At 35.7% G+C, this 18234-nt stretch overlaps 1 protein-coding gene across 1 annotated transcript in view; it reads right to left on the bottom strand.

Annotated features, from left to right (window-relative positions):
- Positions 1–18234, bottom strand: part of LOC150099904 (adenylate cyclase type 5-like) — a 221665-nt gene that overhangs the window by 181224 nt on the left and 22207 nt on the right. Inside the window, exon 3 of the mRNA XM_090403170.1 lies at positions 11554–11675. Coding sequence (XP_090259296.1) covers positions 11554–11675 — 122 coding nt within the window. The remainder of the gene's footprint in view (positions 1–11553; positions 11676–18234) is intronic.

Raw genomic sequence — 18234 nt, 5'->3', positions numbered from 1 at the left:
ATGGGTATAGTGTGTTCAGGAATGACAGAGAGAATAAAATGGGGGGAGGAGTATTGTTGATGATAGCTGATGAGCTCCAGCCAAGGAGAATAGAAGTTGAATTGCAGGATAGAGAAAAGAGCACATTTGAGGCCATTTGGTGAGAGATTGTGGCTAGCAGAACTAAATATACAATTGGGTGCTGCTATAGACCAGGTGATGGAAAAGATGGTGGTGACAGTATGCACAAGCAAATAGAAGAAATGGGTGGAAGGAGGGTGATTATTATGGGAGATTTCAACTATGGTCGCATTGATTGGAGTGAGGAGAGGACACACGGGAGGAAGGAATTGGATTTTATTCGGTTATTAAGGGATAACTATCTGCGACAGCATGTAATGGAAAATACTAGGGGTCAGAGAGTGCTTGACCTAGTAATTACATCTGAGGATTTGGCTGTAACAAATATGACCACATTGCCACCAATCGGTGAGAGTGATCATAGGGTCTTAACTTGGGAGGTGGCTAAAGGTGTAGAATTTTCAATTAAGACAGGGTACATGTGGAATTATCGGGCTGGAAAGTATGACAAGCTTAGGAGTTTGATTGGTTCAGTGCCATGGCATGTACAACTGCAAGGACTAGAAGTTGATAGTGCATGGGAGGTAGTTAAGAAGTGCATGCATGAAGCAATGGTTGACTGTATACCTAGAGTCCGAATAATAAATCAAGTAGGGGTTAAACAACAGTGACGGCTGAACTGGATAGGGGTAATGGGTTTACAGTGATACTACTGGACCTTGCCAAGGCCTTTGATAGGATACCAGATGGAACCCTAATCAGTAAACTGGAGCAGATGGGTATAGATATAGGGTTGGTGAGATGGATAAGAGGGTGGTTGAAGGAGAGATATCAAAGAGTGGTTTATTCAGGAGTGGAGTCTAAAAGACGTCTTGTGACTAGTGGAGTGCCACAGGGCTCTGTTCTTGGACCACTGCTTTTCAATTTGTTCATCAATGATATTGGAAAGGATCTGAGAGGAAGTGTTCACTTGTTTGCTGATGATGCAAAGTTGGGTAGAGCAATTGTGAGTGCACAAGATGTCAAAATTTTACAGGATGATTTGAATAGTTTGGAGGACTGGGCTAGGAAAAATGGATGTCAATTTAATGTGGCAAAGTGTAAGGTTATGCACTTTGGGGTGAAAAGAGTAGCAGTAGTATATCGCATTGGTGGAATCATACTCCAGGAGATTGATGAGGCCAGGGATTTGGGAGTGTTGGTGGATAGGGAGTTGAAGCTTAGGGGGCACATTGCAAAAGTAACTAAAACAGTTCACCAAATCACTTGGCTTCTGAAAAATACTTTAACATGCAGAGACGAACAAGTTGTTGTTCCTCTGTATCAAGCCTTGATAAGACCCCATCTGGACTTCTGTGCCCAGCTATGGGCACCAGGGTTTCTTCGTGATGGGGAGGAAGTGGAGAGGGTCCAGAGACGAGTGACCAAGATGATAGCAGGTCTGTGGAATGAACCTTATGAGAATAGGTTGAAGATTTGTGGGTTGCAGAAATTGGACGATAGGCGAAGGAGGGGTGATATGATTGAGACATTCAAATTACTGAAGGGTTTTTATAAGATTGATCCAGAAGATATTTTTGAAAATATGACTGGTGGTGGGAGGACTAGGGGCCATGCATGGAAGCTGGGCAAGAGCGTGGTTGACAAGGGTGTTAGAGCTAGGTTATTTACTTGGAGAGTGGTAAATGAGTGGAATAAGCTTCCAGAGTCTGTTGTGGGTGCTACGACCGTGAATGAGTTCAAGGCAAGGTATGATAGATACTGTGTGAATGTTGAATAGTTGTTCTTGACATGATGTTAGGGCCTCCCTCGATGAGTCTGTCGACTCCTTGGAGTTTCCTGGAACAATAATAATAATAATAATAATAATAATATTATACAGTATGCTGGGTCAATTTGGCAGTAGAAATTTATTTGAGGTTAGCCTTTGTGATCTGTCTTAATGACATGGAAAATTTCAAATCCATATCCCTCTAACTACACTATTTGTAGTTAGAGGGATATGTAGTTGTCTCTAACTACACTATTTGTTGACAAATATATTACACAGATTACAAATGTCTCTGTATCTTATTCAGTGATACAATAAAACTACTTGTTTTTCTTGCATCTGCAAGTGGTTGTTGGGAGGGTGTGTTGTTTACTGTGGCAAGTGAGTTACTATTGTCCCGACGTGAATGAGTTTAAACTTTTTTCATGTGCGAGGTATATGCAAAACTTTTTTAATTCTTTTTTTGTAAAGTAAAATCAAGGGTGCAAGTTATACACGAGGGCGAGTTATATTCAAGTAAATATAATAAACATCATTGAAGTTTGCGATTGTTAATCTGAGGTAATTTATTGCTTTTTAAAATATTTAGAATAGTACAATGAAAGTCAAGGAAGAATAGAACAAAAGTCAGTCACTGAAGCAAAGATAAGTTTTATTTTATAGAATACTTTGAAGAATTTTATGCATTTCACTGCATATTAACGATACTGAGACTGAACGAGTATTAATTATCAAGGTTGTTAATAGGATTTGTGGTGAATTCTATGTACAGCTGTTAACAGAAGCAAAAATGGAAGCAAGAACTAGGCCAATCAGATGCACTACACAAAAAATCGAGTCTATTGAGTGGTGTGTTCTCTAAGATTGTTCATTGTCAGGAGTGTAATATGTATGCATAGGCAAATGTGGCAGATGTGTTTGTTGAGAGATTAAACAAAAGAAGTGAAAGAGTGAGGGTCTGTAGAAAGTGTGATATATCAATGGATGGCAATGATTTGAATGAAAGTTGGAAATGGAAGCGAAGAATACCAGATGAAAGGTAGTGTTGAGTGATGAGCCAGAAGATGAAAGAATGATGGTCAGAAGAGTAAGCATAAGAAGATGAGTGGAGAATGCTATTGTGAATACAGAAATGATTAAAAAAAAAAAAAAACAAGCATAATTAAAGAAACGGAAGTGTGTCTGACTGATGAAGTAAGAGCTGGTGTGACTGCAGGAATGGAAGAAAGTGACTGATGAAGCAATAGCAGGAATTCAAGAATTGAAGAATGAAATGATTAAGATGATGAACAAGATGTTGTATGTACAGAATGAAATTAGATGTGTGGTAGATGTGAACAAAAGAATGCAAAAGAATAAAATGAAAGATAGTGGAGAAAAAGAAGTAGCATATGACTCAAGAAATATATATGGAGATTCTATCATAAAAGGTGCAGTGGATGAGAGAGTGCACAAGGTCTGTTTCACAAGAGGAAGAATATGGGTAATTGAGGTGCTGGATATGAGAAGCAAGCATGCAAGGGAGGTTGTGGTTGTGATTGGAATTAATGATTTAGTTGGAAATAAGGAGAATGGGTACATTCTCCCTATACCCTATTATGAAATTAATCTGCTTTTGGTAGGTCTCCAGTATTGTCAACACTTACATTTTGGTCATCTACAAATTGCATTAATCCATCTAGATTTCATTTTTTGGCTCTTTTTCTTCTTTCCTTCTCCTTGCCCCTTCCATTCTAAGTCATCATATCCCTTTAGGTTATCACTATTTACATATTCCTGAATGGCAATTATATCAAGAAGATAGAAAGATTATTTCATAATATCTTGATTTTTAATTTAATTCTGCCATTAATTCTATCTGTATACCTCTTATTTTTCCTTAAATCTTTTATGTGGTCTCCCCATGTGTTACTTGGAATTGAGCTCTCTTAATTATTGCCATTAAAAGTGATTTTATCCAACCTTTCATTCTCAAGACTGAACATTTAAAAAAAAAAAATAAAAAATCCCTCTATTCTAATATCAGCACTTGCACACGACATATAGCGATGCCTACAGCATGAAACAAAAGATGACAGCAGCAAAGCTGAGTGATGACAGATCACTTCAAGTCTCGCTAGGACAGAGAAACCACTTGAAGCTCTGAAGTGCTAAATATGCAAACTGGTCATTATAGAAAAGATATTTTCATGCAATTTCTGTTGCCATGGAACTCATGCCAACTGTGCCAAGAATCAAGAAATTGGCATTCAAACTTCTGAGCAACCTCAGCTAGCCATTTCTCAGTCCTCTATGCTTCCCCTTTGTTAAATAATTCCTAAATCTCTGAAACCTGGAAAAGCATCTTATCAAGCTTGAAGAAACTTTCTACTGTAAAACTGACAGCAAAAAGAAAGCTGAAAGCAATTCATGATCAGTTTTTTTGATGATAACATGCATACACCAACAACACCAGCAAGCTTCACTATCTCATTGCCTCAATAGTTCAAGACACAATTAAGACGAAAAAGAAAACGTATAATGCCATCATGAATTTTCATTCAGAAATAGATGCAATGCTAAATGGTGATATTTGCGGGCCCACTGAATGATGTAACTCTGCTAATTTATCTTATATTGCCACTTCACTAATCTGTCTTGTAAATGTATTTTTGTTCATTCATTGTTGTATTTTCTGGCAATTTTGTGGGAAGAAAAATAAAAGTTTCTCAGATCAAAAAAGAAATGTTGCCTATGCGTGAGACTAACTCCCTTCAGTTAAGCATTCTTATAAAGATTCTTTGAAACCTATGAACACAAACCTGCTCACTGGGGTATTGCAGGTCACTTTTACCGAGAGTTTATTTTCTCTCTGTGTATAATATTTGTGAGCCCATAGCACTGATACCCAGCAGTTTTCTTGACTTCGGGAAAACTCTTGGTAAAAGTGATCTGTGATACCTCGATGAGCAGGTTTGTGTTCATAGGTTTCAAAGAATCTTTATAAGAATGCTTAACTGAAGGCAGGTTAGTCTCATGCAGAGGGAACATTTGTTTTTTGATCTGAGAGACTTTTATTTTTCTTCCCACAAAATTGCCAGAAAATATACACAGTGAATGAACAAAAATACATTTGCAAGACAGATTAGTGAACTGGCAATGCAAGATAGATTAGCAGAGTGATGTAATGGGTTCCCACAATGAGTCTTGGAACTCCATGGGGGTAATGTAAATTTAGGATGAAAATGTTATGAGGATGACTGGATTAGATAAACATCCAGCAGGAATCAGCATTCAGAAGTAAAAGAAAATAATTTGAGATATGCAGATTACACAACCTTAACAGCAGAAACTAAAGAATATCTAGAATGATTGATTCTGTTAGATGAAAAGGAGAGTAAAAAAGCTGGATGGAATTTAAATAGTCATAACACAAGCGATGGCTTTTGGTAATTTGGAGGAATCTATTGAGGGAGGGCGGGAGAGAGAAAGAGAGGTTGCTGAAAGTTATGATTTACTGGGGTCAAGAATAATTTCTTATTCTTGATAAGCAATGTAAAGATAACATTAGAAGCATAGCACTGGGTGGGGAAGCTATGTTTGAACTTGACAAAAATTATAAAAGATGTCAGTAACGGTATGAAAGCTAGAACTATTAAAGGAAAGGTCTTTCCAGAAGTGATGTATGCAAGTGAAAACTGGACCATTAAGAAAAAAGATAGAAAGTGAATTGATTCATTTGAATTACAGATGTAGAGGAAACTACTAAGAATCCCATAAGTTTTCAAAAAATAAAAAATAATATCCTGGGAGGCAGTGATTAAAAGCACCCTCATATATTAACTTCAGTTAATATATGAGGGTCAGTTCAAAAGTACAGTGTATTGTGTATGAGTATGCAGTAAGATAATATAATAATTTCCACCTTTTTGTCACCTGTAAGCCAACCAGAATTTAAATTTAAAAAAAAAATAATAATAATAATTTTCTGTTTCTATTGTTCTTGTTCCATAAATTAAAAGTTCAAAATGTGATTCTGATCAACATAAATGAAATTCACGTTGGATATCACACACAACATGGTTCATGTTTAGTATCTGGACTTACAGAAAAGTATGGGTAGCAAGTGCTCTCTCACCCTGGGTACAGTCCTGAGCCTACCACACTTCAATCTATTCCCTATGAAAGCCTGTATTTTGCTGTACAGGAGTACAGCATGCAGAACTTTCAAATGGCTTTCTCGTGCTTTATGAAAATATTACATGAACAGATGAATTATTGGAAAAGATAATTATTATATTATTATTTTCTTGACCTCCATGGAATCACAAAACTCATCACAGAAGTTGGAAGTTTTCCCACTTGGTTATACTATAAATTAAAGATACCAAGAAATTATATACTTGATTTAATCCTTTATTATATACAAAGTTTTCTCCTGAAATATAATCAGAATAGGGCAACTCGTATATACAAGCTAATGACTTCACATCACTTGCCATACTATCCCATAATGCAAAGCATATCCTTATGGGGTATGTATAATGCTACGCATTATGGAAAGGGTCACTACCCAGACAGTTTCGACCTTCATTGAGGTCTCATCAGTGGGAGCCAGACCCAGAGTTGCCCTGTCCTGATTATATTTCAGGAAAAAACTTTGTATATAATAAAGGATTAAATCAAGTATATAATTTCTTGGTATCTTTAATTTATAGTATACCCAAGTGGAAACACTTTCAACAACTATCTTTAATCCAGAGTATATGTGACACCTTTTGGCAACTTGTATATGAAAATATGACTTGCACATTACTTCAATCTGGGTCTGGTTTCCACTGATGAGATCTCAATGAGGGTTGAAACCAGTGCAGGGCAGATCTGGCCCTGCTTGGAGGTAAGTTTTTGCCTGTCTCTGAGTGGAGCTGCTGTTGAGTTCATGGCTCTGCCTGGTGGTGGGGTGAATCTGTCACTGAGGGGAACAACACTGAGTTGGGCGATCTTTTGGGATTGTCTTATTTTTAGAGCCGCTTCACCTATACAAAGGTCGAAACCGGTCTGGGTAGTGACCCTTTCCATAATGCATAGCATTATACATACCCATAAGGATATGTGCTTTGCATCATGGGATAGTAATGCAAGTGATGTGAAGTTATTAGCTTGTATATATGAGTTGCCCTGTCCTGATTATATTTCAGGTGCAAACTTTGCTTACACTTGGATAAAGGATTAAACCAAGTATATAGTTTCTTGGTATCTTTAATCATCATAGGAGGTTAATGTTAGTGAACACAAAAGGCTATTGTGCCATTCCTTAAACTCATCCACTGTTTGCACTTTTACCAACCCTCTCAGGCAATGCATTCTATGCAAAAAAACTTATTTCTCACCCTTTCCCTTTTGAAACTTCCAGGGATGGTTCTTTGTCCCAGTTCCTTCCCTCATTCTACCATATGAAAATCTTCCCAGTGTTTATCTGATAATAATCCTTCAACCGATGGGAAGTGATTGGACTCTGCAAAATCAGATTGACTGGAAAAGGAGAATTCCATCATGGACAGTACAAAATCTTAACTTCAGGCAGGGAGGACAACTCCTTCTTGGTGTTTGTTGTCCATTTATTAAAAGTAAAGGCTCAAAACTCTATTGTCCTATAATCCTATCTCACCTAGGATAATTAAAGCAAGATTTAAAACATCAATCGGATCACTAATTATTATTCAAGTATACTCACCAACTTTGACATCATCAGAAGAAGACATTAAGAAGTTCTATATAGATTTGCAAAAAAGCAGTACAGCAAACATCAAGTCAAGATCTCCTAATTGTAATGGGAGACTTAAACACAAAAGTAGGCAAAGATTGGGATATCTGGCCAAGAGTAATCGGAAAGTTCGGGTATGGAGAAAGACTGCTAAACATTTGCTCATATAATAGACTAACAATAACCAACACTCTCTTTAAACATCCAAAACCTCAAAGAATATGGACATGGATATCACCATACAGACAAACCAAGAATATGATAGACTATATTATTGTAAACCAAAGATGGAAATCAAGTAATTGCAGATCCTTTTCTGCAGATTGCGGATCAGACCATAAGCTAGTATTAGCAAACCTAAGAATAAAGTTAAAACCTGAAAGCACTTTTAGAGTCAAAAGGAGACTGAATGTAAAAAAACTACAAGACAACAATATTCTAAGAAAATATCAACTAGAACTAGATAAAAACCTCAAGGAACTACCAAAACAGAATATAAACATCGAAGAACATTGGTGCAAATTAAAAGGAAATAACATTAAAATTGGCAGAAAATACAATAAGTTACACAGAAAGAGAAAGTAGAAAGGATTGGATCTCGAATGAAGTAAAAAGGTTAAGCAATCAAAGGAAAAGCATAAAACTAAAACAGAACTATAACAGAAATGAATATAATAGATTAACCAGAGAAATTAGGAAACTAGTTAAAAGAGACAAGAATAACTGATTAGAAGAAAATGCAAAATGGTAGAAAAGCTATCAAAAGAAAATAACCTTCATGAATTATATAAACAAAGAGACCAAATTAGTAAGACATGGACAACAAAAATGATAATGATCAAAACAAAGAGGGGCAACTAATTGAAAGTAAAACAAAAAGAATGGCCAGATGGGAAGAATACTTCAGAGATTTACATAATAAAAACAGCTCCCAGGATATTACTATCCACCACTGAAATGGAAGAGAAAACAAATATCTTTACTGAAGAAATAATAGCACACAGTATAGAAAAACTCAAAACTAGGAAAGCACCTGGCATTGATCAACTACATGAATTCTTAAAAGCAGGAAAGGAACAACTTTTGGAACCATTAAAAACATTATTTGAAAGGATCTACAAAAACGAAGCAGTGCCTACTGATTGGACCAAATCAGTTATAACTCCAATATACAAAAAAAGGAGATAAAACAGAATGTAATAATTACAGAGGATTAGCCTCTGCAGTATTCCAAGTAAGTTTTTACAAAAGTACTCCAAAAACAAATTAAGCCATATATAGAACTAGAACTAGGAGAAGAACAAGCAGGTTTCAGACCAGGAAGAAGCACAATTGATCAACTATTCATCTTAAGACAGCTAATAGAAAAGACACTAGAGTACAACCAAAGTTGCTACATAAATTTCATAGACTTTTGTCATGCATTTGATTCAATCCATAGAAGAGAACTATGGAAAACTATGGAAGAATTTGGAATTCCCAACAAAACAATAAGAATAATAAAGAATCTGTATGAGAAATCTGAAAGTGCAGTATGAATGGAGGACACCTTAACCAACTGGTTCCACATAGAGAGGGGAGTAAGACAGGGATGCAATCTGTCACCAGACATGTTCAATCTTACACTGGAAGAAACAACCAATAAGGCCTTAAACAATGAAGAATCCGGAATCAAAATATATGGAAAAAATGTAACAAATTTAAAATTTGCAGACGACATTGCATTACTTTCAAGCACAGAAGAAAATCTACAGCAAATTTCTGATAAAATAAAGGAGGAGTGTATAAAATCTGGATTAAACATATAGAAAAAACAAAAATTATGCAAATAGGAAAAAGAAGCACCATTCTGAAAATTGAAACTGACAGTAAGAATCTAGAGCAGGTAGAAAACTTCACCTACCTTGGAGGAGTTATTGAGTACAATGGTGAAATTAAAAAAGATATAAACAGATGAATCAGTCAAGCAATCCCAAACTTTTGGATGATTTAACAAAATACGGAAGTCAAGAGACATCAAACAAGTAACAAAAGTAAGAATCTATGAAACAATCTCCCAATACTCCTCTATAGAAGTGAATGCTGGAATATCAAAAAGGTGAAGAGAAAAAAATTATTAGTTACTGAAATGGGTTGGCTAAGAATATTACTTGGAGTATCTCTGCTGGATGGACTAAGAAACAAGAAATAACAATAATAGACAAAATCCAAGAAAGAAGACTGTGATGGTTTGGTCATGTGACCAGAATGGGAACAGAAAGACTACCATCTAAAGCCCTGAATACAACGATAGAAGGTAAAAGATCCAAAGGACAGCCCAGAATTAGATGGATAGACAAAATAAAAGAGGACCTGAAAACCAAATCACAACAAGTGACACCAAACTGGACAGAATTGTTCAGACTCCCGGGACAGACAGAAGTGGAAAGAGTTCATTCGCCCTCATCATCATCATCCATATAGATGATGGAAGAGAGAAGAAGAATCCTTCAACAGCTTAAATGTCTCAATCATATCCTCCCCTTTGTCTTCTATCCACCAAACTTTGCAGTCTTTGGGCCTCAGTCTATCCTCGTACTAACACTGTACAGTCCTGATATCATTATTTATTTTTTTACTATATTCTCTCTGAGGCTGTTTCATCACCTCCAAATCCCAGAGACCAGATATGAGCAGAGAAATCCAGATGTGGTCTGATCAAAGTTTTATGCAATGCAATCAATGTTGCAGCAATTCTCTCTCTCTGAGATGTCTACACAACCTTTGCAACATGTCCTCTGAACTTAAAATTTCTATCTACAATCACTCCAAAATTCCCTGCTTCCTCCATTTCTTCCAGCATAATGTTAGCATTATGTCTGGGGAAAGTTGAGGCCACAAAATGATTGAACAGACAACTTAAAGGACTCTGCCAATATAAAATTACAACTGCCAAAAGAAGACAATAGACTAAAGGTATAAAATTTTTGACCTCCATTTTGAGCATATCTGTTATTCCACATCTCTGCTTTTTGAGAGCTTTTTTTTTTTGTTTTGTTTCTGATACTAATATCTACTTGTCACTGAGTTTCTCCCAGAGATTTTCTGCTAGTAGTCTGTTGTTAATTCTTTTCATTAATAAACAGCACAATTGACTCTCACTACAACAAACAAACTTGCTCACAAAACTTCTGAAGAGTTTGGACCAAAGCTTCATAGGGACAATACTTTGCTAAAAGAAATTCACTATTAATAAATTGTTCCTGTGGTTCATATTCACTACAGTGAAAGTCAACTCTAATAATGCCAAACTTCCAGCATCTCTTTATGTTCATTACCTTTTCTTTGTCATCTGATCCATTCTGTCATCCTCTCTACTCCATTTCTAACTTTTTATTTTTCTAATTTTTATTCTTTCTGTAGATTAAGAAATGAAAGGTTCTTGATCTACAGAAAGAAAACAAACATGGGAAAATATACTGATTCTAAATATCAACAGCATCTCATTCAAAAGTTAGGTACATCAAAGCTTTATCTAAAATATCCACATTGTTTGTTTGTTCTAAACACATTAGTCAAATTTCATTAAATCCAGATTTGTTTTTATGCTTAATACATTTATCTCATATAAAAATAATCAAGAACTTCGAATATCATTCTCTAGTGCTACAACTATGAGTAAAAGAACAGATCCTCATTTTTTCATAACACATTTAATTTCATCCAAATTTTTCAGAAAAGCATATTTTCAAATATCATTATATTCTAGAATAATTTTCTCTGAAGAATCAAATTAATTCAGAACACTAAATGAATAACAATTTCTTGCATAACATTTTGCCAATAAACACCAAAATTAACATTGAATTCAGATATGTAATAAAAGTTCTGGGTGGAAAAACAGAGAAATAGAAAGATGCATAACAATAATTTTTATTATTTTCATAAGATGATATAAAATGAAAACAATACAACAAGTTTTAAAGAGAGACATCTTTACCTCACATTTTCATGCCTCTGTATATATATTTTATGGAACATTGTATCTTCAGGTTTTTTGGCAATATCTGCTTTCATTTCCATTGCAACATGCCTTGGCAATACTGACAGCAAGAGCCTTTCCTTATAATTAAAAAAAAAAAAAACTAATTTATATGTAACATGTTAAACATAGATAACTATATTATTATTATTTATATTATATATAAACAAATACATACAAACTCATTATAGGAGATCTAATCTAATCCTAATGCTTTGTCTTAAAAAGTTTTAGCTGAACATCTTTCATCATCCATTCTGAGAGATTCCATTTTCTTACTACCTGGAAATCAAAGTTTGCTTTAAACCTACTTTCTCACTCCAATATAACATTTTATATTCTCTCTCTCTCACACATATACACACACACCTACTGCTTTCAAAAAAAGTGTTGTTGTTTGTATATATGTGTGTGTGTATATGAGGTGTGGCTATTAAGTAACAAGACTAGTTACAAAAATGTGGTTTATTATTACAATTGTACAACTTAATTGTTATTCCCTTCAACATACTCCCCTCCTCTGTCTATACACTGTTGCATACAAATTTTCCATTGTCGGAAGCAGTGCTGCAAGTCATCAGGTGTATCTTTTTCAGTAGTGCTGCAGTTTTCTCCTTTACCTTATCTGGCTGACAGCAGAGCCGGACTTGCAGGCTCCGCTGTCAGAATTATTACATGTGATAAGACGTGGATTTTCCAGTACGATTCAGAAACAGACAATCGATGCACTGGAAAACACCCACTTCACTGAGAATGAAAAAAGCAAGAATGAGCAAGTCAAAACTGAAAGCAATGCTGATCGTTTTTTATATATATATATATATATATATATTAGTGCCATGGTAATGGTTGAATGAGTACCACAGGGTCAGACAGTTAACCAGCATTATTACCTTGAGGTTCTGGCCAAGCTGAGAAAATGAGTGAGGAAGAAGCGACCCGATCTGTGGAAGAACAACGCTTGGATTCTCCATCAGGACAATTCCAGCCCACAGTGCACCATCTGTAAAGCAATATCTGGCCGATAAGAAGATCCCAGTATTGGACTATCCACCTTACTCGCCGGACTTAGCTCCATGCAAATTTTACTTTTTTCCAAAGTTGAAATCTGCATTGAAAGGCACCCATTTTCAGTCAGTGGATGAGGTAAAGGAGAAAATGAAGCAGATAACACCCGATGACTTCCAGCACTGCTTCCAACAATGGAAAATTTGTAGAGACAGTGTATAGATAGAGGAGAGGAGTATGTTGAAGGGGATAACAATTTTAAGTTATACAATTGTAATAATAAACCATATTTTTGCAACCAGTCTCATTATTTAATAGCCACACTTTGTATAGTCCAAAGTTTGAGAGAAGATATTCAACTGTTTGCAAAAGAGTTTATAGAGAGCTCTGATGTAATAATGTTACTGTATATTTAACAGCTTTTACTGGTTTTGTGTTTTGGATAGATGAACAGGAACAGATATCAGCTTAGCTGTAATTTTGGTGATTTTGGAATTATAGCCAGAGGTCAGGGTTACCACATCCCATGTGATAACCCTGACCATCAGATAGAAGACACCAGACTATATCATTCATCATGGCATCATAATTTTCCAAGATCTGTCTGTCATCATTTCTAGAGCTCAACTTTTTGCAGTGCAAAATAGCACAGTCAATTACAGAGTAGGCTATGTTTTAGGAGAGTGGTGATATAAAATTATTAGAAAACTGGTTAGGACAGGAATATATATGACTGTGTTTAAGGACCAGTGATCTGCACTGGTCCATAAACCCAGACCTTAAGAGTCGTGATTTCAACATGTTGTACCATCATTTTGTATTTTGATTTAAACCAATAAGAATACAATTTGGTCGGCTAAATCCCAAATTGCCAGCCAATCCTCATTCGTTCAGTATCCAGGTATATACCCAAAAGGGTGCACCGCGAGAAGGTGAGGATTGGACATTAGGTCAGAAGCCCTGGTCGTTTCTCCACATTCCTTTAAAGGCTGTGTGGAGGTCTTCTCTGTTATACAGCTTTGGCCCTTCACCCCAATAAAAGTTAAGCAGCTCTCAGATGTGAACTGTAGACTAAAATACACAAAGATTATTGAAGAAAAAATGAAAGAGCTTGAGAACAGGAACCAAACCTTGTATCTTTAGTGGCAAGCATTAAAGAAAACCCTGACTGATTCAGCCAGAAAGGCATGTGGTGAGGTTGTCTGCAAGGATAGAAAAATCAGAACTCCATGGTGGACATAGGAAGTTAAAGAGGCAGCGAAGGAAAAGAAGAAAGCATATCAAAAGTTCCTGGCAAATAAGTCAGCTTGTGCTCTTAGAGAATACAGAGACAAATGTAAGAAAGCTAAACAGGGCATAAAACTAGCTAAACAAAAGTCATTCGAGGACTTTGGCAAGAACATAGAAAATAAATATCAAGAAGGTGGCAAAATATTCTGGAGTTTGTTGAAGAAGCTTAGAAATGGAGGAAAGACTACTCTAAAAGGATTAAGAGATGATAAAGGTGACATGAAAACAGGAGAAAAAGATATCCTTGGAGAATGGAGTAATTACTTCGAAAAATTGCTAAATGAAACAGGCAGTGATAGCACAATGTTAAAAAAACACTCAACAGGCATACGGTCAGGAATACATATCCATACTTGAAGTAGAAAAAGCCATCACAGGCGTGAAATGTCGAAAGGCAGCAGGAGTAGATGATATTCGACCAGAAATGCTCAAGTATGGAGGTATAAAAGTCTTACAGTGTCTGCACTGCATAGTTCAGGAAGACTGGACCGAGGGACGAATTCCCGATGATTGGAGTAGGGTTCTAATAGTACCCATATATAAAAAGGGAAATAAAACTGAATGTGAGAATTATAGAGGTATTTCCCTACTGAGTGTTCCTGGCAAGATCTATGCAAGTATACTTGAGAAACGGTTGAGATGAATTGTGGAAGAAAAGCTTGGTGAAGAACAAGCTGGATTCAGGCCAAATAGAGGCTGTCAGGATCAGATCTTCACTTTACGACAAATAGTTGAGAAAGCATGGGAATATAACAAAGATCTGTATTTCGGTTTTGTCGATCTGGAAAAGGCATATGACAAAGTGCCAAGAGAGAAGCTAATCAATATGCTACAGTTATATGGTGTCAATGAGGCATTATATCAAGCAATACTTAGTCTTTATTTGAGTTGCAAGTCAGCAGTCAGAATTGAAGGAAGCACAGGAAGATGGTTTAATGTTAAATCTGGTGTGAGACCAGGATGTACATCATTATCTCCTCTGTTATTCATTATCTATATGGATCACATTATGAAGGAAAGTGGTATTAAACATGATATCAAAACTTGAGATGTTAATGTCAGTTCTTGCTTTATGCAGACAATGTTATACTTCCAAAATAAATCCACTACAAGTCTGCAAGAAGGTCAGCAATAAAAACACAAAGACAATGAAAATAGGCAGAATAGTTGAAAATGTCAACTGCATTGTGAATGGAGAACCTATGGAACAAGTAAAACATTTCAGCTACTTAGGCACGATTTTTACTAAAGATGGCAAATTAAATGTGGAAATAGACAACAGAATCAACAAAGCTGGTATGATAGGAATTCAACTGAATAAATTCATATGGAATAAGAGAGAAATTAGTCGGAACACTAAATTAGCTGTATACAAGACAGTGTTCAAACCAGTTTTAACTTATGGATCTGAAAGTTGGGTCAGAAGTAAAACACTTGATCCAATACTAGAGACCGCAGATATGAGAGTCCTGAGAAAGATTACAGGCGTGAACAGATGGCATCAATGGCAATATCATATTAAAAACGAGGATATTAGGAAAGAACTTGACATTGTCGACATCCAGGAATGTGTTAGCAGAGCTAATCTCAGGTGGTATCACTTAAACAGAATGGGCGAGGAAAGATTAGGAAAACAAGTGTTCTCTGCCAGGTTGGCAGGAAAATGACCCAGAGGAAGACCAAGATATAGGTGGATTGATACGGTACAAAGTTCCTTAGACCAGTGGTCTCCAAACGTTTTTGATCACGTACCCCCAAGACAGAAAAAACAAATAGCGCATACCCCCAATTGATTGAGAGAGTTTCTTTGAAGGACATTTTTTAACCATTTATCCGTTTTGTGAGGATTAATTTGTAAAATTTAAATATAATTCATTTACTATTGATAATATCAAACACTTTTAAAAAATATAAGCAATTTTGATAATATTAATTCACTATTTCTAGTGTAAACGTAAAAAGTAAGCACAAAAAGGTGTTGGAATTGCACAGAAACAATATATACTAAAAAATCGTTAAACTTACTACTAACAGTCAAATAATTAATACAACTGTGGTTTGATCTGTAGATAGCAGGATAACTAAGCAATTTTCCTTCTCTAGTTGGGATTGTCAAAACTAGGATGCTCTACAAACAATGGCAATGATAAGAAGTAAGAGATTTACTCCCTAGTTTTAAAAAACATGACATCTTTGCCACAAACGATTATATGTGCAAAGTTGCCCAATGTGCGCTACTCGCAAATTTAAGTTTACAGGATCTTTATAATGTCTTTGTCTATATTAGATATATGTTTAATTGATGAAAGAAAGTAATATTCTTTATCTTTAATTAATTACTTAATTTTTTTCCCTATCAATATAAAACTTTTTTGACATACCCCCACATATCGACTCGCGTATCCCCTGGGGTACGCGAGTTGATACATGTACGACACTTTGGAGACCACTGCCTTAGACGATAGAAATATAAGATATGATAATGTTGGAGTCTTGACAAGTAACAGAATGATTTGGAGTAAAATTGTAGACAGAATAGGAAGTTAGTAATGATGTAAATGTTTAATGTAGTACTATCATATCCTGCATGCCTTGAGGTTACATGGCAGGAATATAATGATGATGATGATGATTTCAACATCTAGTTAAAAAAGAGCAAAGATAATAATAATGGCAAATAGCTGTTGGATTTCTGCTCAGGACATGGACTGGTTATTACTAACACCATGTTCCAACATAAAAATGTGCACAAATTCACATTTAGAGAAGAGGCAAGGAATAAGAAAGGTCTCATTGATTATGTTATTGTTGAGAGTGATGTTTTCTCCCTGGTGCAGGACACCAGAGTGTACAGAGGATTTGAAATTGGAAGTGATCACTATTTAGTCTTGAGCAGGATAAAATTGAATTTCATATTGAAAAGAATAACATGTAAGAAAGTTTTAAAGCCAATAAAAGTTGAGCAGCTCTCAGATGTGAACTGCAGACTAAAATACACAAAGATTATTGAAGAAAAAATGAAAAAGTTTGAGAACAGGAACCAAACCTTGGAGATTCAGTTGCTAACTCTGAAGAAAACATTACTTGATTCTGCAGAGAGGCATGTGGTGAGGTTGTCTGCAAGAATAAAAAAAATCAGAACTCCCTGGTGGATACAGGAAGTTAAAGAGGCAGTGAAGGAAAAGAAAAAAGCATATCAAAAGTTCCTGGCAAATAAGTCAGCTTGTGCTCTTAGAGAATACAGAGACAAATGTAAGAAATAAACACTGTGTAAAACTAGCTAAACAAAAGTCATGGCAAGAATATAGAAAATAAATATCAAGAAGTGGCAAAATATTCTGGAGGTTGTTGAAGAAGCTTAGGAATGGGGGAAAGAGTGCTGTAAAAGGAGTTAGAGATAATAAAGTTGACATGAAAACAGGACAAAAAGATATCCTTGAAGTATGGAGTAATTACTATGAAAAACTGCTAAATGAAACAAGCAATGATGACAGCACAGTGGTAAAAAACACTGACCAGGCATGCAGTCAGGAATACATATCCATACTTGAAGTAAAAAAATCCATCAAAGGCTTGAAATGTGGAAAGGCAGCAGGAGTAGATGATATTCGACCAGAAATGCTGAAGTATGGTGGTGTGAGAGTCTTACAGTGGCTGCACTGCATAGTTCAGAAGGCCTGGACAGAGGGACGAATTCCCGATGATTGGAGTAGAGCTCTCATAATATAAAATATATATATAAAAAGGGAAATAAAACTGAATGTGAGAATTACAGAGGTATTTCCCTACTGAGTGTTCCGTTCCTGGCAAGATCTATGCAAGTATACTTGAGAAACGGTTGAGAAGAATTGTGGAAGAAAAGCTTGGTGAAGAACAAGCTGGATTCAGGCCAAATAGAGGCTGTCAGGATCAGATCTTCACTTTATGACAAATAGTCGAGAAAGCATGGCAATATAACAGAGATCTGTATTTAAGTTTTGTCGATTTGGAAAAAGCATATGACCAGGTGCCATGAGAGAAGCTATTCAATATGCTACAGTTATATGGTGTCAATGGGGCATTATATCAAGCAATAATTAGTCTTTATTTGAGTTGTAAGTCAGCAGTTAGAATTGAAGGAAGTACAGGAAGGTGGTTTAATGTTAATTCTGGTGTGAGACAAGAATGTACATTATCCCCTCTGTTATTCATTATTTATATGGATCACATTATGAAGGAAAGTGGTATTAAACATGATATCAGAATTGGAGATGTTAATCTCAGCTCTTTGCTTTATACGGATGATGTTATACTTCTAAATAAATCCGCTACAAGTCTGCAAGATTCTCTGACTAAATTGAA

The sequence above is a fragment of the Typopeltis vanoorti genome, chromosome 13, assembly GCF_054136105.1.
Source record: "Typopeltis vanoorti isolate ZY-2024b chromosome 13, IOZ_Tvanoo_1.0, whole genome shotgun sequence".
NCBI classification, from domain to species: domain Eukaryota; kingdom Metazoa; phylum Arthropoda; class Arachnida; order Uropygi; family Thelyphonidae; genus Typopeltis; species Typopeltis vanoorti.
The sequence above is the reverse complement of the archived record's forward strand: the minus strand, read 5'-3'. Positions and strand labels throughout refer to the sequence as shown.